The 24,590-nt window shown below is 40.7% G+C and overlaps 1 protein-coding gene across 4 annotated transcripts in view; it reads right to left on the minus strand.

Annotated features, from left to right (window-relative positions):
* Positions 1-24,590, minus strand: part of B3GLCT (beta 3-glucosyltransferase) — a 108,389-nt gene that overhangs the window by 18,441 nt on the left and 65,358 nt on the right. For 3 of the 4 annotated variants that reach the window (XM_027116562.1, XM_027116560.1, XM_027116564.1), the window contains 4 exons: positions 20,066-20,185; positions 18,420-18,489; positions 8,327-8,440; positions 6,362-6,461 (listed from right to left, as the gene is read on the minus strand). In XM_027116562.1, coding sequence (XP_026972363.1) covers positions 6,362-6,461; positions 8,327-8,440; positions 18,420-18,489; positions 20,066-20,185 — 404 coding nt within the window. The remainder of the gene's footprint in view (positions 1-6,361; positions 6,462-8,326; positions 8,441-18,419; positions 18,490-20,065; positions 20,186-24,590) is intronic. The other variant, XM_027116561.1, reaches the window with a different exon arrangement.

Genomic DNA, 24,590 nt, shown 5'->3' on the forward strand with positions numbered 1-24,590 from the left:
GGAAGTCATTTAGAGATGAAATTCAAGAGATTTACAGAAGAAAGATTTAAAAAAAAAAAAAATTGAACACTGTGCATTACTGGAAACAGGAGAGGAACTGAGAAACAAGGGCCTCCTCTCCAGTGTTACCAAGCCCCTACCGGGCGTGGCTGCCTCGTGTGGGTGGGCAGGGCGGCAGGTGTCCTGGCTCACTTCCACCAGTCCTGCTCACCACTGAGCGTGAACTAATCATCACACCTTTTCAGGTGCACTTGGTATTTTAAAAACTTCTTCATGGCTAAAAAAGGAACTTTTGAAGTATAGATGAGGTCCATGTCAGGCAGGGAGCCAGCAGGTAGGGAAGAGAGTGTGTGAGCAGCAAAGCTTTCCAGGAAACCTTCAGGTTACGATGCACCACTGTGCTTATGCTCTCAAATGAGCTTCCCTAATCTACGCTCTTTTGTGTCTATTTGTTTATACCTCTGGCCCCTATGCTTCTTTGTCGTGTCTTGCAAAGGGCCTTGAGAATATCCACGAGCTGCTCAGAATGCCAGCAACTATGGCTGCTGCAAGGATGAGAAAAAAAGATTTCATAGGAAAATAATATCTATAAATATTTTAAGTGGAGACAAAGGTTGATGTTAAGAAAGGCTAGTTTTCCCATGTTTTAAGAACTTCTGTCACTTCCAAATGCCCTGTAAAGTCCTTCTACTGTTTCTTCTAATTTAGAGCTTCTCAGGTCATACGCACCAAATCCTAGCTTCCCTCATGTTATTAATCAGCGTGCCTTGAAAAAAGGTTTTCCATGGCCGACCTTGGATGAAATATTTTTTATGCATGAAGTAAATTTCAGTGTTTCTCAAGCCTGTGATTATGAGCATCGTGCACCTCTAAGAGCTCGATATAGCAAGCATTTCTCTCAATTACTAATCGTGAATTCTTTTCTCAAGAGCAACATTAACATCTAGAACACTGCTGCTCTGGAGTCTCATTTTTCCTGTCTTTGAGATGTACAGGAAGGGCCGTCTTTTCCATCTGTGCTTATGCATCTTACACCCAGCTAATAAAGCTGACGCTGAAAGAGAAGAAAACAAATTTGATGTATGAAAAAAACCCTCTTACAAGTGTGGTGCTCAGAGTCTCCAAGTTGACTGATCAGGTTTATATCTGCCTAAAGGTCAAGGGCTCTGATAATGGTGACAGTTTCTAAGTGGCCAGAAAGTGTTTGAAAACTACCCTATTTTTGACACAGAAGTTAAACATTCTAGGCTCCTAGTTTGGAATCAGTATTCAGGAAGTCATCTAATAAATACCTCTGCAGGGGAAAGCAGGGAAGGGTGTGGACACCTAGTAAATCACCATTCGGTCATGGAGAGACAAAGATCTCTAAGGAAATCGCAGCCTTTGCTTGGTAAAAAGCTCCCTAAAAACCTCAAAGCCCCTTCTAGCAAATGCGTGAAGAAATGAGAAGTATTTCCCTCCTTCCTGCATATTGTAAAATTATCAATTAAACCATAAACCCTCTATTTCTGAGGTTAAAATAACTAGGATTTAACATCTCATCTGGGTTTCTTTTCCTAGTAACATTAACCGTTTCCATATTTGCAAGATCATATTAAAGCTGAAGAAGCATAAGCTGAGCCTGACAACTATCACACACTTCATTCACATTTGGTAGAAACTGGAAATGTGGCCAAAGCAGGCAGATCTCCAGTTCAATCCAAGGGAACTGGCCACCGAACCAGGAAAAGAACTTCACTGAACAATCTGTTACCGTTTCGGGCAACCTGAGGCACAGAAATGAACAGAAACAGTATGGAAATGTTCAAGTGCAATCAAAATTGCATTAATACATTTTAGTGCTTTATCATTCTCTCTCTCTCTCTCTCTCTCTCTCTCTCTCTACATATATACACACACACATATCTGTATCATGCCCCTTCCCCCCAAACACACCAATGTGTATATTCTAAGAACAGTGAAAGTCAGCCACCTCAAAAACTACCACTGACACAAGTTTCTTAAAAAGTTAACACACCTGTTATATGTCCCAACCATTCTGCTCCTCAGTATTTCGCCGAGATAAATGAGAGCAGGTGACTATACAAAGACACGTACACAAAGGTTCACAGCAGCCTTAATTATAATCCAGAACTATGAACAGTGACACAGTGCTTGTATCTAAGCTAACACCCATTGTCCAATTTTATCGACTGACCCAATAACATTCTTTATAGCAATTTTTCCCTCCAATACAGGATGGAGCCCAGGATCCTTTACTGCATTTATTTTTCACTTTATTCTCCTTTAATCTGGAACAGTTCCTCAGCTTTTTGTCTTTCATGACATTGGTATTTTAAAATAATAAATGCCCCCACACACCCCTTTTTAATGGACTGATCTTCATCTTGGGTTCGTCTGATGTCTCCTCATAATAAAGGCAAGGTTACACATTCCCAGGTGCAGTATTATATAAGTGATGTTGTCTGGCATGTGGTGTCCACCTGTCCTCCAGTGGGAGTATCTATTTTGATCACATAGTGCTGCCTGGTGTCTCCCCTGGACACTTAGTTTTCCCTTTGCCATTTCTCAGGCTCCAGGCAGACACTTAAACAACCAGCAAATATACTGGTCCTCATCAAAATTCACCCCGAGTTTAGCATCCATTAATGATTCTTGCGTGAATCCATCTTTACTATGCTGGTTACAAAGAGATGAATTTTCCAGCTCCATCATCACTCCACATTTATCAGTCAGAACCCCTCGTTAACCTGCTAGCTAGAGCCCGCCTGTTACGGACTGAATTATGTCCACAACCAAAATATTCATATATTGAAGCCTTAATCGGGGATGTGGCCGTATTTTGAGATGGGGTCTATAAGGAGGTAATTAAGGTTAAATGAGGTCGTAACGGTAGGACCCTGCCGTGACAGAATTAGTGTCTTTATAAGAAGAGACACCAGAGGGCACTCTCTCCATGGCACGCAAAGAAGAGGGCACGTGAGCACACACCAGGCCGGCGGCCACCTTCACACCAGGAGAAGATGCCTCAGAAACCTCCCATGTCAGCCCCTTGATCTTTGACTTTTCCAGCCTCCAAAACTGTGAGAAATAAATTTGTGTTGTTTAAGTCGCCCAGTCTGTCATATTTTGTTATGGTGCCTGATCTGCCTCATTTACTTACTTACCTATTTATCATAAGCATGGACTCCCTGATTCCTAATTTTAATGGTTGCTAATCCATTACCGTCCTTAATCACACTGATGCTCTTGTCCCAGATTCCGCCAAAGAGAACCTTTCCAAGCTCACTTCTGTGTCCTCTTGACATGCACTTTTCTTTTTTTTTTTTCCTAAGCACTTCCTTACTCTCTGGTATAAAAAAGAATGTTCCAAATATCTTCTTGTATCTTCCTTGCCTCAGCCTTTAAATCAGTGATTTCTCTGAGACTGGTGCCTTTTAGTAGGAAAGTAGCAATATCAGTTCCGGTCGTTAGTTGCTCAGGGCTACGGGGGTATCTTTGCTTCTGGTCTTCTTTGGTGAGAAGGACTAGGAAGGGGTGTGTGTGTGTGTGTGTGCGTGCGTGACACACACACACACTTTGGCAATCATGAGTCTCAGAAATTATGAATTCTTGCAGATTTCTCCACTTCCAATCTTCCAGCCCTACCTTAGGCCTCTTCCTTGACCTGGCCCGTCCCATATCCTCCCACAGTGAGCACCACGGTTCCCAACCAACACTTACTCACCTACTCAGCCCCACAGTGTACCTAAAATGCCTTCAGAGTTGCTTCACCCACACGGCGACTGAAAACTCAGGAGCTGTCTGACATGCCCCCCTCCTCCCACCCCTGACTGAAGGTGTGTCTCTAAATCCTGTCTTCAGCTGTATTTGCATTAGTTATACTTTCCCTGTAGCGTGATTACGTTTTCATTTGAAATGCAGTTGGGTTCACTTGGTTCAGCTTTCTCCTCATCCTTGTTGATTTTTCTTGTCCTTACAGATTTATTTTATTTTTCAATAGGTAAAATATTAGCATGCTTCCCAAAGTCAAAACTAAACTAAGAGATAAACTCAGCAAAGGGTCACACACACCCCCCACCCCATCTACCCGATCCTCCCATCCACCCGTTTGGAAACTACTTCACGGTTTTCTGGCTTACCTGTCCATTTGTCTTTTGTACAGGTAAGTCTACATGGGTATGTTTTATTTCCCCCCCTTTCTTCCATACAGGGAAGCAAACTAAATACATTCTTGTGCACTTGGCTTTTTCCATGTAATGGTATCTTCTGGAAATCACTCAATACAATTTGATTTTTTTTTTTAAAGGAACCAAAATGTTGGTTCATTAGTTTGATCCTCTGCTTTTTTGACCTCTACCTCATTATTTCTGCATTTATCTTCATTATTATTTTCTTGTTTTGGGGGGGTTGACTTTGTGATTCTTTTCCTAACTTGTTGAGTTGGGAATTGAATTTTTTTATCTCTATTGTTCCCATTGGCTTGGCAAACCTTATCCATCCCTTTATTGTTAGACTTCTTGAACGATTATGTATCTTTCATATAAAGCATAGAGTTAGGGTTTGTTTTATGAGCCAATGTGAAAAGTTTGTTCTTTTATTAGGGGATTGAAACCCACTCACATTTTGTGATATGACTGATGTTTGATTTCAACACAGTTATTTTAGGTTTGAATTATTATACATATTATACTATACGTACTGTGTTTCTTTACTAACATTCTGGATATTAGAAAGTTTTCTTTTCCTGGTATTTATGTTCTATTTAACTTTTCGTGTCTTATCATGCTTTTTTTCTTACTTGGTCTGTCTGTTTTACATCGGTATCCTTTGAATTCTATCCATTACCTGTACAATAGGCCATGATCTTATCCTATTGTCCTTTTTCCTTCCTTTTTTTTTTTTTAAGTTGAATACTTTGTCAGAACATATAACATTTACATACTGTTATTTACCCATGTCCCTACCCCCGTTGTGCTTTTAGTTCTACAAGTTAAATACATGAAATGCTCACCATCAGTCGTTTTACCCAAATTTCATCTTAGTTGCATGAACTTCTTTCCCTAATATCAATATATTCCTTAGGAAGGGCACGTGTGTACACTATTCCCTGAGTTTATGTGCTGAGAACCTTTTCTGTAGCCTCAATATTGAAGAACATCTTAACTGAGTATAAAATCCGTGAGTCACAATTTCTTTGTTGAAAATGTTCCTCCACTGTTACCATATTTCTTGTGTTATTTTGAGAAGTCTGACACCAGTCTAATCTTCTTGGTCTTCAGAGTATTTCATCACTTTGCCTAGAGACTCAGAGGACTTTATGATCAAAATCTAACAGTTTTACTAGGATATGTGAAGAAGCTGATGATCCCAGGTCAGTTTTCCCTGGGACCTACTAGGCCCTTTCAAGATATAAATTAAGGTCTTCTTTTATTTCTGGTAATTTACATATTATTTCTGTTCTTTTGATTTTCGTCCATCAGGGACTCCAATTATACATGTGTTAGATTTCACTGCTTCCTCCATTTCAAACACAGACACTGTAAATGTTACTTTGTTGGGTGCTAGATGTTTTGTGTTTCTATAAATATTCTTGAGGTCTGTTCTTGGATGCAGGTCAATTACTTAGAAACCGTTTGGTCTTTGAGGGTCTTGCTTTAGTATTTGTTAGGTATGACCAAAGCACTGCTTAGTCTAGGGTTAGCTATTTCCCACTATTAAAGCAAGACCCTTCTACAAACTCTACCCAATACCTGTGAATCAAGGGTTTTCCAGTCTGGCTGGTGGGAAGAGGTACCACACTCAGCCCTCTGAGAGTGGTGGGCACCACTCCCTCTAATCACTCTGGTTGGTTCTTTCTCCAGCCTCCAGGAGTTTCCTCATACATATGCACTGACTAAACTCTACTGAACACTTAGGGCGCCCCTCCACAGGTCTGCAGTGTTCTCTTCCTATGCAGCTCTCTCCTTTCCAGTGCTCTGTCCTGCAAACTCTAACGGCCTTGGTCTCCCCAGACTCTCAGCATCATCACTTCAACTCAAGGGCTCAGCTGGATTCCACCTGGGTTCCCCTCCCTGAGCAGGGACGTGGAAACTCTCTACGACAGTTAGCTGGGGCAGTCATAGGACTCACCTTATTTGCTTCATGTGTCTCACTGATGACTGTCGTTTGTTGCCTAATATCAGTGTCTTAAAAACACTTATTTCATATATTGTGTCCTTTTTGGGGGTTGTTTCAGATGGGAGGGTAAATCCAGTCCCTGTTACTCCATCTTGGCCAGCGGCAGAAGTACCCATCACTGTTTCTGACTATGAATATATGTAGAATTTAAAGCCACCCTAGGACAGGGACGACTCCTTACCTTATTAATGTGTCATCATCCACAATGACTAACCATGCTATTCTGTCATAGCTGTGATTCAAAAATCTTTCCAAAATGGCAAATGTCTTTCCACAATGACCTAGGAAAGGTGAGAAGAAAACTTACAATGCATTATTTTCCTTAAAATATATATAATTCACTTGGAAACATTATTTTAGTTTTAAAGTGTTGTAAGTAAAAGTGTAAACACTGACATGCACCGTAAGAATTTGAAATTTTAAAAATTATCCTTTTCCAATTTCCATAGACATAGTGAACCAGGAAGAACATTAGAGATCTTGAAATCAAAGGCATTCATTTCACACATGAGGGACTGAAGACCTAGAGAGATGAGGGGAATTACACAAGGTCAAGTACAGGTAGGACTAGTATCTTCACGCCAGACATATAAGAAAATTGTAAGCCTCGAAGAAATTACAGGAGCCTGGCCATCTTTCCTTAGATCTACTTATTCTGAAGGGAAATATTAGAACCTCAAGCATCACAACCTTAGGGAAACAATGGTGCAAAAGTACAGTATTACACCTTCAATTATTTATTTTGTAAATATTTGCTATTAAGTTTCTAATATGCCAGACATGGTGGCCAGTTCTCAGATGTCACTAAAGATACAGTACTGAGTAAGACAGAGGCACAGTCCCTTAGATGCCAACGGATATCGAAGCTTTAATGGAAAATGCTGGGGCCAGGGTAGCAATGGAATGCTTGGGAAGAGAACTCAAGTCGATAAAAAAGAATAAGCCCCTCTCTTCAACAAAGTATTTGGTGACACAATAGAGAATAAACCACTTGATTTAACCTTTATTTTCCTTATTCTTGACCTCTTTATGTATGTAAAAACAGGGCTTCCCTGGTGGCGCAGCGGTTGAGAGTCCGCCTGCCGATGCAGGGGACACGGGTTCATGCCCCGGTCCGGGAAGATCCCACATGCCGCGGAGCGGCTGGGCCCGTGAGCCATGGCCGCTGAGCCTGCGCGTCCGGAGCCTGTGCTCCACAACGGAAGAGGCCACGGCAGTGAGAGGCCCGCGTACCGCAAAAAAAAAAAAAATTAAGATGAACAAAGAGCATCTGAAGGTGAGGTGGCCAAATTTCTACTTCCATTTTTTTGAAATAAAAAATGTTTTGAATTAGAAAGCCTGCAATCTGAAGAGAAAAGCAGGTATACTTTCAACAATTTACTAATTAAAATATTAATATATATGATACATATATGAGCTTATACTACATACAGCCCATGTAGAATGTGGTTAAGTGCTCTCAGAAGTACAAGCAAAATGCATCCTAGACCATAACAGACCATAAGCTTCAGGAGGATGGAAACGGTCAGCTTCACTCCTGCTTCCCTCAGTATCTACCAATGGCTGGCATGCAGCAGTTGGGTAACAGTCCTGGCTGGATAAATGGCTAAAATTAAATGAGGAGATGCTGTGTATGGGAAGATGATAAATTAACTCTGGACACCCCATTATGGCCACAGTGATCTATGAAGGTACAAAGAAATCTATTATTAAACTCTATCATAACTGTCATATGCATAATTGTCATGTGCGTCAATCATATCAGTAGGACCGACTGAAAACTTGTAAACTTTGTTAGCACTAAAAGCAGTTAAACTGCAAGAATCCGTCCACATCCATGGGTAAAGATGTGAGGGAAGGAAAGAAAGAAACTTACACGTGGCAAAAATTATACTATTTATAAAATATTTCATTTTTATCTTAATTTACTATATTTACAGAGTGGACATTTTGCTTTTTTTTTTTTTTTTTTGGTGGTGGGATGGTGGGTCGCCGCATGGCTTGCCGGATCTTAGTTCCCCAACTAGGGATTGAACCCGGGCCACGGCAGTGAAAGCACAGAGTCCAAACCTGGACTCTGATGGACCGCCAGGGAATTCCCCAGAATGGACATTTTGAATAAGAGTCGTCAGAACTAAGGACTCACCTCTCTCTGTATTAGGAATTCCCAGATCCACCGTCGGAACAGAACTGTCTGCGTAATCGCTGTAGTATTCGATGTGACCTGCCTGCCCCGCCCAAGTCTGCTTTACGATGGGGACTGAAAAAATGAGAGAGGGGACCGTCACTGGCACGGGCATCTAGGAAGCCTGGAATCTCAAAGTGGCGGGATAACCACCTATAAAGGAAGGGAAGCATTACTTGTTCTTCTTCAGGTGTCTCAAGACTAAGAGCTTGCTTTCTACCCTAAGAAATGCCAACAGCACAGGAATAAAATCCCCTTCTTGAGGCATTTTCACATATACTCTAGAGCCGAGCACTTCTCACTGCTGGTGATAAATACACTGCCTCCATATAAGGATAAATTTTCTAGTCTGATTATACTGTTGTGTTTACATTAATTTTAACTTTAATTAATTTTTCTCTTTTCCCAATAGGCTGCTTCATTTAAAATTCACAACTGGACGTCTTAAATGCTTTTGAGGGGGGGAAATATAATTACTCCTAAAGATTGGAATATTGTACGTGGTTGTAGCTGAGATGTAAACTTGCCTCCCTCACGGTGGAGGGGGGACCTTTTCAAACTACACATATCTCTGCCCGAAGATTCTTACAGGACCACCCAACCCTATAAAGGGCATGACCCTACCCCTGAGAATCACTGCACATGATGGCTGACGTTACTGAGCTGCACTTCCGGAAAATGTGGAAAAATAAGATTGAGAACCGTTGCAGATTCTAAAACTCTATCATGAACAGATAAATTATTTTAATACAGTGAACACGAACAGCAGAAAACTCTCCTGGTTTTCTGCATTTTAGGGCGAAATGCTCAAAGGTAGCTGTGTCTCCGCACCTGACACAGAAATCTGCTTGATCATTGTTTGGTATTAATTCACTTGACCAACTATCCCAGTAATTATTTTCTTCTGTACTTTTTTTAAATTACTATCTGCATCTCTAAATTTTAAGAGGGGGTTTCTGCTGTTAATTTTAATAGAAAAGATCATCATATCTAGATTTTATATTCTGTTGATTTAAGAATCTCAACTCTGATGAACCACATCTTCAGTTAATATTTTGAGACTTTATCAGATCACTTATCTTTCCCTTTTTCCCAATCTAAGTAAAAATAAATGATATGCAAAAACTACCCATGCAATGCCAAATTTAAGTGTCTAGCTATGTTAGTCAGCAAACTGGGAGAGAAACTCAGACAGCCCTTACACAGAAAATACAAAAGTGCACCATTTTATAGTGCCATTATTGACCAGCTTTTAAAAAAGAAAAAGACCGATGAGTTCTGGACATTTGCTATAGTCATCACCAAATTGCGTATTTTAAGCCACTAAATATTATTTTTATACATTAAAATGCAATTCTTCTGCAATCATAAAAAGGCAGATATAAAGATTTCTCCATACCAGAATGGACAAAGATGCAGTAAATAATAGATAAGATCGCTGAGGGGGAAAAGAAAAGAAAAGAAATCCTTACTCTGTCCAAATTCCAGCACAACAAAAACCAACCTTGGCCCTGCAGTGGCAGTTTGCTTTGCATATAATAAGCAGGACTTACCCAGACAAGGCTCCCCGCAGCCTGCAGCCGCTAGTGGTCGCACTCTTGGGTAAAATGTCCTCCACTGCATAACGGGAAGAAGCTGTGAGGAAAGGCCGAGAATTTCCCTGGGTCCCAGCACCGGGGTCCTGCAAATTCTGCTTGCACTTTCCTCAGCCTTTAGCCTTCAGATTCTGTTTGCTCTAAGAGCTTTAATAAACAGGACAGGCATTTCTTCTCAATTCTCTAATTTGAATGAAGTTAAAATCAAAATCAAGTGTGAGTTAGCTCTTCACTACACCTAACTACTTGCTTCCAGTTTTCGTTTGAAACAGATGAAACAAAAATGTCACTAAAGGTAAGAATTACTGTTAGACTCAGTGCCCAACACCCTGCACAGGGCCGGGGACATAGTAGGTGCTCAATAAATAGCAGACTGAGGACTGAGTTTTGTCAGAATTCCAACAAAAGGCCAAGGGCTCTTTTTGGAACTAGTTTAAAGGAAGGTTTTATTCTTATCAACAATTCATCCTTTGGTACACGACTGGTACCACCATTACCAATCATTTGAAAATAGACAAACCATTTCAACACAGTAATGTGTTCTGAGACTCTACCACCAAAAGCATCCAGCAGTGTGTCATCTGTCCCCTTATCACTGTAACACCTGTGCATTTGTAAAGTAAGGCTGTCTCCTACAACAGCAGGTGAAGACTATTTGCAACCAGAGTTGATTCAAAACTACTGAAAACTTTAACAATATTGGTCTATTTTATTGTGACTGTTTGAATCCTAAATTGAATTCATTCTATTACTTATAATATATTTCATATTGTATTGAGGCACTAGATTCCTAAAGATATTAAACTTGGAGAAAATACTTCAATATAGTTATGTGATCTACTATCTCATTTTCAATACAGAGAAGCATACTTTCTCCCACATAATAAAACAATAGTGAATGCCTCTTTCCAGAATGTTTGCCACAAGATAATTTAAAATTGGGGCAAAGTAAAAACTGTACTATTTTAAAAAACCCTCTGCCCAGATGGCATACGTCTTCCACATGGCTTTAAAGCCTGGAAGCAGGAGATGCATCTCCCTAAGAGGCACAGAACACACTTTTACTCCCAGTGAACTGACGTGCGAAACTGACTACAAGTGAAAATGAACTGACACTTGAGCCCTGTACAAATTTTGCCGCCCAGTCAACTGTGCATGATCGTTTTGATTTAAGGAGTCTACTGTTTTCAATTAACAAACGCACCTTTTGTCTCAGTATGACCACAAAGTAAAGCCCTGGTTTCTCTTCTCTTCTCAGGGAGAGACTTAGCGACAGCACCAAGCGTGTGCTCTGATTCCCGGGTTTAGAGATGAGGCATCTGGAAGACGGAAGAGCCCCCCCTCCTGGCTGACCTAACACAGCAGTTCAGGGCAGTCTGGCCCGTCTTCATCTGCGCAGCAGCCAGGGGAGAACCAAACTCTCCTTAATAATTCATGCACTCACTTCATCTAACATGGGGTGTGGCCTGCTAGCCGGCTGCATTTTCATTCAAACCCTCATGTTTTCAATGAGCAGACTGCGCCATGGTACCTACCAGACGGAACACGGCTACCACACACTCTTCAGAGTAAGTGTGTTCAGACCTAGAGGAAAGATCACTACAGTGAAGATAGCAAACAGGGATTTTTTTAATTCTGAAAGGAGTAAAGTGTTTCTTTTTAGGAGCTCAGGAAGCTGTGAAAAGGAACTAAAGGCTGAGCAAATGGTAATTTAACCTCTTTAATGAGAGGGAGACCGCAGGAGGAGAAACACCTCAACCCACCGCGAACAGAAACGGTAGCTGCCATGTGGTATCTGAGACCGCGTGGGAACCGCGTGGCAGGAGGACACAGAGAAAATCAGTAACATTCACTGACAGCTCATGTCACACAAGGAAAAACACATAACCCAGGAGGAAGTGATCAGGCGGAACGTTAAACTCCAGAGATCTTTTCCTTGCTTAAACATAACTTCACATGCTGTGGCAGTTCATCACTTTATGTAATACCTTCAAAGTTTCTTTAAAACCCTACCAACTGCTTGCATGTCAGCCAGCACTGCTGTTCCAATGCTGTCAATATGTATTTCTTTCTTAAGCCAAAAGATAGAGTATATTTTTGCTAACTGTGTCCTAAGTTGCTTTATTTCATCTAAATCAGAATCAAGACACAAGCAGTTATCAAAACGCTTGTTTCACTGTTGGGCAAAAAAAAAATTACAAGATGTAAAATCATTTTTTCTAATTTTGGAACTTGGCTTTATTATCAATTTTTCCAAAAGAGTATGAAAAATGAGTTCACTGTATATGTCCCCTTGCCTTGACTACAGCCTTAAACAGAATGTTTCATCCCTCACCCTCGTCCCTGGAGGAGCCAGGAGTAGGGGCCATGGCTAGGGTCCACCTACGCTCGGAACCAAGGGCAGCGCACACACAGTGAGAGCCTGCCTCCGGAGAAGTCACTGACTGTGTAGCCAGCTCTCAACTCCTCACAGATAAATACAGTCTTGTCTGTGTTTATTTTTTCCTTCACTGTCATTTGGTTTTTGTAACTTCAAGTGTTTCTACCAGAGTGCATACAGAAAGAAAAAAGAAAACAAACCCCCCCAGTCCGTGTATTCTGCTTGAATAAAGCAGTAATATGCGAGGACAAGATGGGAATCTGAATTCCCAGCTCAACGTATATTTGAAATCATCTGCGGGTTTGAATTCCTGGCGACCCCTCCTGCTACTGAAAATAAAAAGTCTCCTGCCACAGCTTCTGGCCGCGTCAAAACTGACCCTGAGCACAGCAGAGCATCAACACAGCTATCAAATACTATTTATCAAGCATTAGATTTATAATACATCCACAGAGAGTGCAGCAGAGCTCTCTGTGGCAGAAAGAATTGGGGATTTGGAGCCAGAAACCCTGAGCCCCAGCTCCCCTGTTCAGTCTACAAGATGCCAAGCTATTTGTGTCTCAACCCAAAGGCAGCTTTCTCTATGATATCAAGCGAATAAAAATAATGACCACATCACAAGGACTGTCCACATGAAATCAGATGATAGAATACATGTGAAAAACACACGAGAAAATGTAAAAACAGATTAGCAGTCAGAAGCAGCTACTGTGGCGTTCTCACTGAAACTAAAACGATTACTGGGTAATTCTCTGGGCCAGCTGGTGACTGGACTAGATTTCCAAAACGAGGAGCAGAGCCCACTGGCCCGGGCAGGTTTCACTTCCATCAAGCAGAATGGACCTCAGAGCCCCTAAAATCCTGCTGCCTAGACTATCTTTTCAAACAAACAGGTCCAAGTTCAAAAATGTCTTGTCACAGCAGCTCGGCTGTGACATCCGCAAAACACCTCTTAGGTCTCGGTTTGCAGTGATCCCAGGTGCAAATTAAGCGCTGGTTTTGGGAGGCTTGGTTTTAATGCTCCTAACAGGCTTCGAAGATTTTATCATTTTTAAAGAACTTCGACTCAAAATTCAAATATAAAAGCATTCGATAGATACCTGAAAGGATTATCACAACCTTATGCAAAGTTAAGCAAGCAATAAACTAGATTATTATAAATGACATTAAAATTAGCAAACTTTTTTTTTTTCATTTCTGTAGAACATGAAAACTACAACAGGGATGGTCCCTAATTTTAGGGCTTTACTGTCAACTTGAAAACTGTGTTTCTAAGGAGAAAACACTACCACCCCCATTCCTAGCACTGATACTGTACCCCAAATGCAGCTTCAAGATCAAGTAGATCACTGTGAGCACTTCTGCTCGCTGTTTTTAAAAAAAAAAAAAAAGCAGCTAGTTCATTTCCCTTGACATTTTTTTTATTTTAACATCTTTATTGAAGTATAATTGCTTTACAGTGGTGTGTTACTTTCTGCTTTATAACAGAGTGAATCAGTTATACATATACATATGTTCCCATATCTCTTCCCTCTTGCGTCTCCCTCCCTCCCTCCCTCCCTATCCCACCCCTCTAGGTGGACACAAAGCACCGAGCTGATCTCCCTGTGCTATGCGGCTGCTTCCCACTAGCTATCTATTTTACGTTTGGTAGTGTATATACGTCCGTGCCACTCTCTCACTTCGTCCCAGCTTACCTTCCCCCTCCCCATGTCAAGTCCATTCTCTACACCTGAGTCTTTATTCCTGTCCTGCCCCTAGGTTCTTCAGAAGTTTTTTTTTTTTCTTTTAGATTCCATATATATGTGTTAGCATATGGTATTTGTTTTTCTCTTTCTGACTGACTTCACTCTGTATGACAGTCTATAGGTCCATCCACCTCACTACAAATAACTCAGTTTTGTTTCTTTTTATGTTGAGTAATATTCCATTGTATATATGTGCCACATCTTCTTTATCCATTCACCTGTTGATGGACACTTAGATTGCTTCCATGTCCTGACTATTGTAAATAGAGCTGCAATGAATATTGTGGTACATGACTCTCTTTAAATTATGGTTTTCTCTGGGAATATGCCAGGTAGTGGGATTGCTGGTTTGTATGGTAGTTCTATTTTTAGTTTTTTAAGGAACTTTCATACTGTTCTCCATAGTGGTATCAATTTACCTTCCCACCAACAGTGCAAGAGGGTTCCCTTTTCTCCACACCCTCTCCAGCATTTACTGTTCGTAGATTTTTTGATGATGCCCATTCTGACTGGTTTGAGGAGATACCTCATTGTAGTTTTGATTTGCATTTCTCTAATGATTAGTGACATTGAGCATCCTTTCATGTGTTTGTTGGCCATCTGTATACCTTCTTTGGAGAAATGTCTATTTAGGTCTTCTGCCCGTTCTTGGATTGGGTTGTTTTTTTGGTATTGAGCTGCATGAGCCGCTTGTGGAGATTACTCCTTTGTCAGCTGCTTCATTTGCAAATATATTCTCCCATTCTGAGGGTTGTCTTTTCGTATTGTTTATGGTTTCTTTTGCTGTGCAAAAGCTTTTAAGTTTCATTAGGTTCCATTTGTTTATTCTTGTTTTTATTCCCATTTCTGTAGGAGGTGGGTCAAAGAGGATCTTGATGTGATTGATGTCATAGAGTGTTCTGCCTGTGTTTTTCTCTAAGAGTTTTATGGTGTCTGGCCTTACAATTGGGTCTTTAATCCATTTTGAGTTTATTTTTGTGTATGGTGTTAGGGAGTGTTCTAATTTCATTCTTTTACATGTAGCTGTCCAGTTATCCCAGCACCACTTACTGAAGAGGCTGTCTTTTCTCCATTTTATGTTCCTGCCTCCTTTATCAAAGATAAGGTGACCATATGTGCGTGGGTTTATCTCTGGGCTTTCTATCCTGTTCCATTGACCTGTATTTCTGTTTTTGTGCCAGTACCATACTGTCTTGATTACTGTAGCTTTGCAGTACAGTCTGAAGTCCAGGAACCTGATTCCTGCAGCTCCATTTTTCTTTCTCAAGATTGCTTTGGCTAAGTGGGGTCTTTTGTGTTTCCATAAAATTTGTGAAATTTTTTGTTCTAGTTCTGTGAAAAATGCCAGTGGTAGTTTGATAGGGATTGCATTGAATCTGTAGATTGCTTTGGGTAGTAGAGTCATTTTCACAATGTTGATTCTTCCAATCCAAGAACATGGTATATCTCTCCATATGTTTGTATCGTCTTTAATTTCTTTCATCAGTGTCTTACAGTTTTCGGCATACAGGTCTTTTGTCTCCTTAGGTAGGTTTATTCCTAGGAATTTTATTCTTTTTGTTGCAATGGTAAATGGGAGTGTTTCCTTAATTTCTCTTTCAGATTTTTCATCATTAGTGTATAGGAATGCAAGAGATTTCTGTGCATTAATTTTGTATCCTGCTACTTTACCAAATTCATTGATTAGCTCTAGTAGTTTTCTGGTAGCATCTTTAGGATTCTCTACGTATAATATCATGTCATCTGCAAACAGTGACAGTTTTACTTCTTCTTTTCCGATTTGGATTCCTTTAACTTCTTTTTCTTCTCTGATTGCTGTGGCTAAAACTTCCAAAACTATGTTGAATAATAGGGGTGAGAGGGGCAACCTGTCTTGTTCCTGATCTTAGTGGAAATGCTTTCAGTTTTTCACCATTGAGAACAATGTTGGCTGTGGGCTTGTCATAAATGGCCTTTATTATGTTGAGGTAAGTTCCCTCTATGCCTACTTTCTGGAAGGTTTTTATTATAAATGAGTGTTGAATTTTGTCAAAAACTTTCTCTGCATCTACTGAGATGATCATATGGTTTTTCTCCTTCAATTTGTTAATATGGTTTATCACATTGACTGATTTGCATATATTGAAGAATCCTTGCACTCCTGGGATAAACCCCACTTGATCGTGGTGTGTGATCCGTTTAATGTGCTGTTGGGATTCTGTTTGCTAGCATTTTGTTGAGGATTTTTGTATCTATGTTCATTAGTGCTACTGGTCTGTAGTTTTCTTTTTTTGTGACATCTTTGTCTGGTTTTGGTATCAGGTTGATGGTCGCCTCATAGAATGAGTTTGAGAGTGTTCCTCCCTCTGCTATATTTTGGAAGAGTTTGAGAAGGATAGGTGTTAGCTCTTCTCTAAATGTTTGATAGAATTCGCCTGTGAAGCCATCTGGTCCTGGGCTTTTGTTTGTTGGAAGATTTTTAATCACAGTTTCAATTTCAGTGCTCATGATTGGTCTGTTTTTATCTTCTTTTTCTTCCTGGTTCAGTCTTGGAAGGTTGTGATTTTCTCAGAATTTGTCCATTTCTTCCAGGTTGTCCATTTTTGGCATATAGTTGCTTGTAGTAATCTCTCATGATCCTTTGTATTTCTGCAGTGCCTTCACACTTTTTTAATGAAAAGTATTTGTCAAAAACCATCCTACACTGCCAATGTAGGGGGCACGGGTTCAACCCCTGGTCCAGGAAGATCCCACACAATGTGGAGCAGCTAAGCCCATGCACCACAATTACTGAGCCTGTGCTTTAGAGCCCACAAGCCACAACTAATCAGCCTGCACGCTGCAACTACCAAGCCCACGTGCCACAACTGCTGGAGCCTGCGTGCTCTAGGGCCCCTGTGCTGCAACTGCTGAGCCCGCATGCTGCAACTACTGAAGTCCGCATGACTAGAGCCCGTGCTCCACAAGAGAAGCCACTGCAATGAGTAGCCCGCACACCGCAACAAAGAGTAGCCCCCCCTCGCAGCAACTAGAGAAAGCCCACACACAGCAACAAAGACCCAAAATGCAGCCAAAAATATATATATATAAATAAATTAAAGAAACTTAAAAAAAAATCATCCTTCAGAGCCCTTACAGATTATGAAAAAGACAAAAGAATATTAAATCTAGGTTAAATTTATGATAAATGAAATTTTTAAGTGCTATATCGATTTTTGATAGTATTTTAGGACTCATATAATGAATGTATATGTTTATTTAGGCTGATTTAATAGGACTTAGAATTTATCATGACTTTTAGGTAACCATGAAGGTTTATAGTAAATGTACTTTAAAGATAGTGTTGACTATAACAAGATTTGAATTTATGTCAGTGTCTTAAACACTTTAATCCCAAATTATAATTTTCTTTTATTTGGAAAATATGATCCCCTTTAAAATATAATTTGTAAATATACTATCACATAAATTATATAAATGAACTCCCCACATAGCTCTAATCCCGCAAAAAAAGACAGCTGGTTTAGAAATCTCTCCTCTATAAATATCACACGCTTGGTGAGATTGAGTCTGTTCATGGAAAAAATTAAAATATGCGCTAAAATTAGAAAATGCAAAAGACTGTCTGACCTTCAATTTCAGAAAAGCGCTGCTTGAAATAAGGTGAAAAAAGAGATAAATTATGTATTTATATTTAAGGTAGGCTTTTTAAAAAATAGTATCATAATAACTTAGTAGAATTCTGAAACGAAACCAACAATTTGAATAAAAACAACATTCATCTATCAATACATGCAGGATTTCCTTAAGAAGGAACCATTGCTTGTAAGGCACATTTTTCCTTTTCTCTATATATCTACATGTGAGCAAATACATATCCTTACTTAAAAGTTCTGATGTGTGCATTTGAAATAAATATAAAAAGAAGGAACAGTGTTAGAAAAACATTCTTTTGGGCATTCTGTTACCCTGAAATCCCCTCTCATACTCATACAGCTCAGAGACTGCACTTGGACATAACAGGACATTGTTTTGCAAAATGGACTGTTGTTCACTAACTGTCTCCTAGATTGCCACAGCTGAGCTTTTCCATTTCCAATTTAAAATACTGCTCTAATCAGTCCTTAGAAGGGCTATGACCACTCATGTTGCAATACAAAATTGTCTTTTCTAATTGATCTTGGTGATTGAAGTGGTATGATGAAGAATACTGATTAAATAACTGCTTTTACTTCAATGACATATTTGTCATTGTCCCTTTTATTTATGTTGAGTTTATATCTGTTGTACTGTTGTTTTAAAGGCAGTTTGCATTTTTAAAGTTCAATAAAAATGAATAACCCAAAACATACTTCTGTCACCATGAAATTTCTTGCATGTCTTTACTGCAACAAAAATATCCTTCTTCTTCACTGGGTTTCCCTAAAAAAAGAAAAAAATATATATGCATACATGAGTCAATGTGTCTTAACTGCACATCCACATTAGCTCTCACATGCTCTCAAGTTCAAATTCACCAATGTCAGGGACATCACACTTGTCTCCAGGATTAAGTTTTAGGGGAAAAAAGGAACCGTAGCTCCGCTGACCACAAGCCTTTGCTCAGCCAGACCGGCCCCAGGATCCCGGGTCAGCATTTCCACTGTGTCACCTGGACGAGTGTCCTCAGCTCTCTAAACTTCCATCTGCTCATTTAGGAAATTAGGATGATAACCAACCACCCGTACGGCTGCTTTTATTACTACTATTTATGAAGCACACCACAGGTACCCAGTAAATGTTGGCTACCTTCCCTTTCCTTTTTCCAGCTGGTGAAGATTTTTGTCAAAGGGAGAGAGAAGTAGGGGGATGTTTTAGTGTAAAATAAGAGACGACTCCCTTCTGGGGGCCCAGCCTTACTTTGATGTTAAAGTATTTTTATGGCCCTTTATCGTCTACCCAAATCTAGGCAACAGCGATGTTTTGTCCTCTGCCAAAGGCAGGATAACTTCCAACACTTTGGAGGAGCCTGGAGCCCTGCCCTGGTTCCAGCCCAGGCCGATCACTCAGATGAAGGAGCTCACGGAGGGGCTTGCGGACAACCCACACCCAGGCCCTGGGCACTTCACGGATGGAGCTGGGTTGGGCGGTGCGTTCTGGCCCCTTTATCGCTATCTTAGCCCTGCAGTGATACTCAATCCTGATTCTGCATCATTTGGGGCTGGTTTATAGCGACACGTAACTGCAGTTCTGTCATGTCACTGAAGGCACTAGGAGGTCAACCCCTCCAGACTGTCCAGGAGAACATTAAAGAACAAGCAAGCATAATGTCTAAAAAGACATCTCCCCCTCAGGAACTGTGCCAACAGTACAGATTCTCTCCCACTGTTGCAGTGTGTGTGTGTGTCTGTGTGTACATGTATTCCTCTTTGAAAATGCAACACACAGACTTCTGTATCAATGACTTGAAAATAACAGACAACATCTGAGGTAGTGAATGTATTTTTCATTATGAGGAAGGACTGTTAACCACCCAGCTGAGTCCCGGGGTCTTCAGGCCCATCCTGGGGACTGGTCCAAGGGTCTACCCTAACAAGCAGGTTCAATCTAAAAGTTCTGCACAGTCTCAGGTGAGATCAAAGTGAGGTCACTGGCTGAGAAAGTAAAGGGGGTGGGCTCGAGGAGAAGGCTTAGGAATAACGGGAAATGTCTGAGATTGCCTTGCTAGGAAATAGAATAGGAATTCCAACAGCTACATGCTACATCTTCAACAAAAGAAATGACTCCAGGCTACACCTCCGCAGCTCTCAGTGCCACTCTGCTCTCTTCTCTTGTGCGAAACAGGGTAATGACAGTGCTCACCTTATAGGGCCAGTATCCCCAGAAACATGATATATAGTTCTCACGTGGCACATGGCAGATGTTGGGGTTTTTTAGGATGGAAAGTGCTAGGACAACATTGTGCACAGCATGTATGTTTTCCTTTGACACACGAGGAAGCTGTCCTTTTATTACTTACGCAAAGTGGTAGAAAAGAATGAAATGTGGTGGCACAGGAAGAGTCCACCCCGTCTGTACAAAACTCAGGCACAGGAGTGAGGGGTGGTCCATCACCTCTGTCCCAGATGTAGAGAGCGATCTGTCACACAGGAAACTGGCATGAATGAAAGCTCTTAACCAGCACCACAGGTCCACAAAGGTATGAAACATCTCAAGGGCAAGCAGACCTGACCTCCTCTAGAGAATGTTAAATTGAACCCCATCAACATGTCAGCATTCAACAGTTTTTTGGTTTTTGTTTTTTTTTTTGCGGTACGCGGGCCTCTCACTGTTGTGGCCCCTCCCGTGCGGAGCACAGGCTTCGGACGCGCAAGCCCAGCGGCCATGGCTCACGGGCCCAGCCGCTCCGTGGCATGTGGGATCCTCCCAGACCGGGGCACAAACCCGCGTCTCCCGCTTCGGCAGGCGAACTCTCAACCACTGCGCCACCAGGGAAGCCCTTTGGGGTTTTTTTACTTACAAAAGGAGTAATTCCATGTGGAGCAATCTAATCTTTTATTAACTGTAAACAATTAATTAAGAATCAGTATTCTGACCTCCAAAAAATTCCACATTGTCATAAGCAACTTTAGGGAAGCTATTTCAGGGGTTCTAAAACATCACAGAGAAAGATAAAAGGAAATATCATGACTCTGGTTTCCTGCAGGATGGTAATTACATACCCTGAAAAACCGACTGGCTGAAAATATCTAAAAATATCGAGATAAAATATTTTTCAAAGCATTTTAAATGTATTGCTAACTTGGCACAAAAATGTGGAGCTTATGAGGACAAAAATGGAAAGTGAGAACCTGAGGAAAAAGGCTACTGAGGGTAGTTTTCCCCAGTAGGTATCAGCTGGGCTCTGAGGATGCCAAGGTTCTGATGCACGTTAAGAGAATAAAGCCCATGACCTGCCCAAGGTGGGGCATGTCTAACAGCAAAGCCCCCAAACTGGCACTAGATGGAGGGAAAAATCATCTCCAGATATCCTGAGATTAGGTAACCAAAGGCAGGCCTCCCTCATTTGTCACCTACGTGTTCCAGAAACACCTCGGAGTAATTTAAAGTGGCCCTAAGTCAGCCTGAGCCTCTAGCAGCCGGCAAAAACTAATGCAAATCCTTACTGAGGAGCCCACAACCTTAATATAGGATGGGGGACGGCCACAGTTCCCAAGGAGCTAAAGTACTCAGAAGAATCACAAAAAGTAGTACAGAGACGAGATGATGGGCAAGAGCCAGCAGACACAGCTTGCTCAGGCCCAGAAGACTTTGGGGATTGGAATGATGGAGCACAGAATAGAAAATGACTGTTTCATATATTTTTATAAAGAAAAGAAAAACTTTAAAACATGAGCAAAATTTCTGAAAGATTGTACAAGAGAGCAAATTTGAAAAAGAAACGTCTAGAACTTGTAGATGTGAAAAATACAATGCTTAGGGCTTCCCTGGTGGTGCAGTGGTTGAGAGTCCGCCTGCCGATGCAGGGGACACGGGTTCGTGCCCCGGTCCGGGAGGATCCCACATGCCGCGGAGCGGCTGGGCCCGTGAGCCATGGCCGCTGAGCCTGCGCGTCCGGAGCCTGTGCTTCGCAACGGGAGAGGCCACAGCAGTGAGAGGCCTGCGTACCACAAAAAAAAAAAAAAAAAAAAAAGAAGAAGAAGAAGAAGAAAAATACAACGCTTAAAATGAACATTTTAATGGTGGGGATAAACAGCATATTAGACACAGCTGAATAAAAACTAGGGAACTAAAAGATGAAGTCCTCCAAGTTATTTGAAATGTAGCCCAGCTAGATACAGAGATGGGGAATGTAGAAGAGAAGTTCAAACCTCTAGCATATATCTAAAGTTCCAGAAGGAGATAACAGAGGGGATGAGAAAACAAATGAAAAGACAATGGCTGAGAATTTTTTTTAAATGTAATTAAAAAAAAAATACGATTGCTTAACAATCCTATTATAGAAAGGCCCAATGAATTCTAAGCAGGATTAGAAAAAGAAGAGTCTGCACCTAGACATATATATACCATCGTGAAACTGCAGAACACCAAAGACAAAGAACAATCTTAAAAGCAGCCAGAGAAACGGCAGATTACTGACGATGGAACCATGTAAGAGTGGCGGTTGATTTCCTAACACAACAGCAGTAACAGAAGCCAGAGCACAGGGGAACAACAGTATTGTGATGAGAGAAAATGTCTCACAACCTAGAATTGTACACACAATGCAACTATGTCTCAAGAACAAAACTGAAATAAATTATTATTTTTTAATTATAGTCCCTATATATTTATTTATTTATTTATGGCCGTGTTGGATCTTCGTTTCTGTGCGAGGGCTTTCTCTAGTTGTGGCAAGCGGGGGCCGCTCTTCATCGCGGTGCGCGGGCCTCTCACTATCGCGGAGCACAGGCTCCTTGTTGCGGAGCACAGGCTCCAGACGCGCAGGCTCAGTAGTTGTGGCTCACGGGCCCAGTTGCTCCGCGGCATGTGGGACCTTCCCAGACCAGGGCTCGAACCAGTGTCCCCTGCATTGGCAGGCAGACTCTCAACCACTGCGCCACCAGGGAAGCCCCTGAGATAATTTTTAAGGAAAAAAAAAAAACCAAAAAAAAAAAAACAAAACGGAGAATTTGCCACCTCACTAAAAAGGAAATTCTGAAGGATGTACTTCAGGAAGAATAAAAATGATCCCCGTTGGCAGGTCCAAGAAGCAAAACAGAATAGTGAGCACAGACACGGCAAATACAGGGTTAAGCTAATACAAATCATTTAACTGTATAAAGTAAGGAGGGACAATATCTGAGTTGCGGGGTTGAAAAAAAAGAAATAACAAAAATACTGGACAAAAGAGCATAAAACCTGGGAGAGGGATAATCAGAGTTATTATGCTCAGGCCCTTAGATTTTTAGGCTATTGATTAATCAGCCACTTACTGTACATGTTAAAGTAAGTCCCCTGCATACGAACAAGTTCTGTTCCAAGAGCGAGTTTGTAAGTCCAATTTGTTCGTAAGTCCAACAAAGTTAGCCTAGGTGCCCAACTAACACAATTGGCCATATGGTACTGCACTGTAACAGGTTTATAATACGTTTGCATCTTTGAGAGTTCGCAACTTGAAGGTTCGTATGTAGGGGACTTACTGTATTTAAAACAACCATTAAGGAACAGACATTGAGAATGAACTTCAAAAATAAGAGGAGGGAAAAAAATGGGATAAAAATTTTAAAAAGAAAGCAAGGAAATTTTCAAAAGAAAAAAATGGGAGACAAAGGATAAAATAAAGTGTTAGTAAGCATGAAAAATGTAAATGTAAATTTGCTATATGGTTTGAAGATAAAGATTGTCAAACTGGGAGAAAAAAACAAACACGTCCTCTTTAAGAGAGATGCATCAGAAGAGGACACAAAAGAATTGAAAGAAAAAAATGAAAAACAATGATGAAGCAAACACCAAAAGAAAGCTAGTATAGAAGTGTTCCTGTCAACAAAATAAATGCTAAGGCAAAGAGCATTACTAGAGATAAAGATGCATTTACGGAGAGGAGGTAACAATTCTAAACTTGTATGCATCTGTTTAACATAGCCTCAGAGTATAAATAGCAAGAGTTGGCAGTTCCACAAAGAGACACTGTCACCACTATCATGGAAGATTTTCACATTCCTCCCTTAGTAAATGCCGGATCAAGCAGACAAAACGAAAGCAGGAAAAGGGAGAGAGGGAGGAAATAAAATATGTGAAAAGCACAATAGATTAACTGATTAATCTATTTGTTCTTTAGTAGACATAAAGAGAATATTATACCACCCCCAAATCAGAGCACATACATCCTTTCCTCCATTTATGAAAAGTGAACATGAACTAGGCCATTAAGCAAACCTAAAAATATTTCAAATGACTGTTATATAGACCCATCATACTAAGTTAGAAATCAATAACAACACACAAATATACTGAGTCACAATGAAAAATGTATTTTTTAAAGTCGGTCACCGTCAAAAAACAGTTTAAAAGCTTCTGCCCTAGAGAAACTCTTGTAGAGGATCATCATGACACATGTCAAAAATATTCATAGAACTGGTGACTGCAACAGCAAAACCCAGTCGCCGCCCGGAGGCCCACTACCAGCAGACTGGGCAAATACACTGTGTGTGGTCCTGGGAGAGACAGTTACACAAAGTGACAATAGTTCATTAAAGCCACATGTATCAACACGGATGACTTTCAAATTAGAACATTATTCAGGGTACAGTTCTGTTTATATAAAGGCCAGAAGGATGCAAAACTATGTATTGTTCAGAGATACATTCATATGTGATCAAATATGAAGAAAAGGGGGCCAGGGAGAGAATTCAAGAAAGTTGTTGACTCTCGTTAGAACGAAGGGGGACCCTCCTGGGGAGATACTTACAGGTAGCCTCCAAGCAACTGATCAAGTTCAATCTCTTAAGCATAGATATTCTGACTGATCTTTATACCTTTCATGTATGTTAGAGGGTTTTTTT

This window comes from Aethalodelphis obliquidens, unplaced genomic scaffold, assembly GCF_003676395.1.
Source record: "Aethalodelphis obliquidens isolate GAN/ISIS:26980383/991018 unplaced genomic scaffold, ASM367639v1 scaffold16, whole genome shotgun sequence".
Taxonomy (NCBI): Eukaryota; Metazoa; Chordata; class Mammalia; order Artiodactyla; family Delphinidae; genus Aethalodelphis; species Aethalodelphis obliquidens.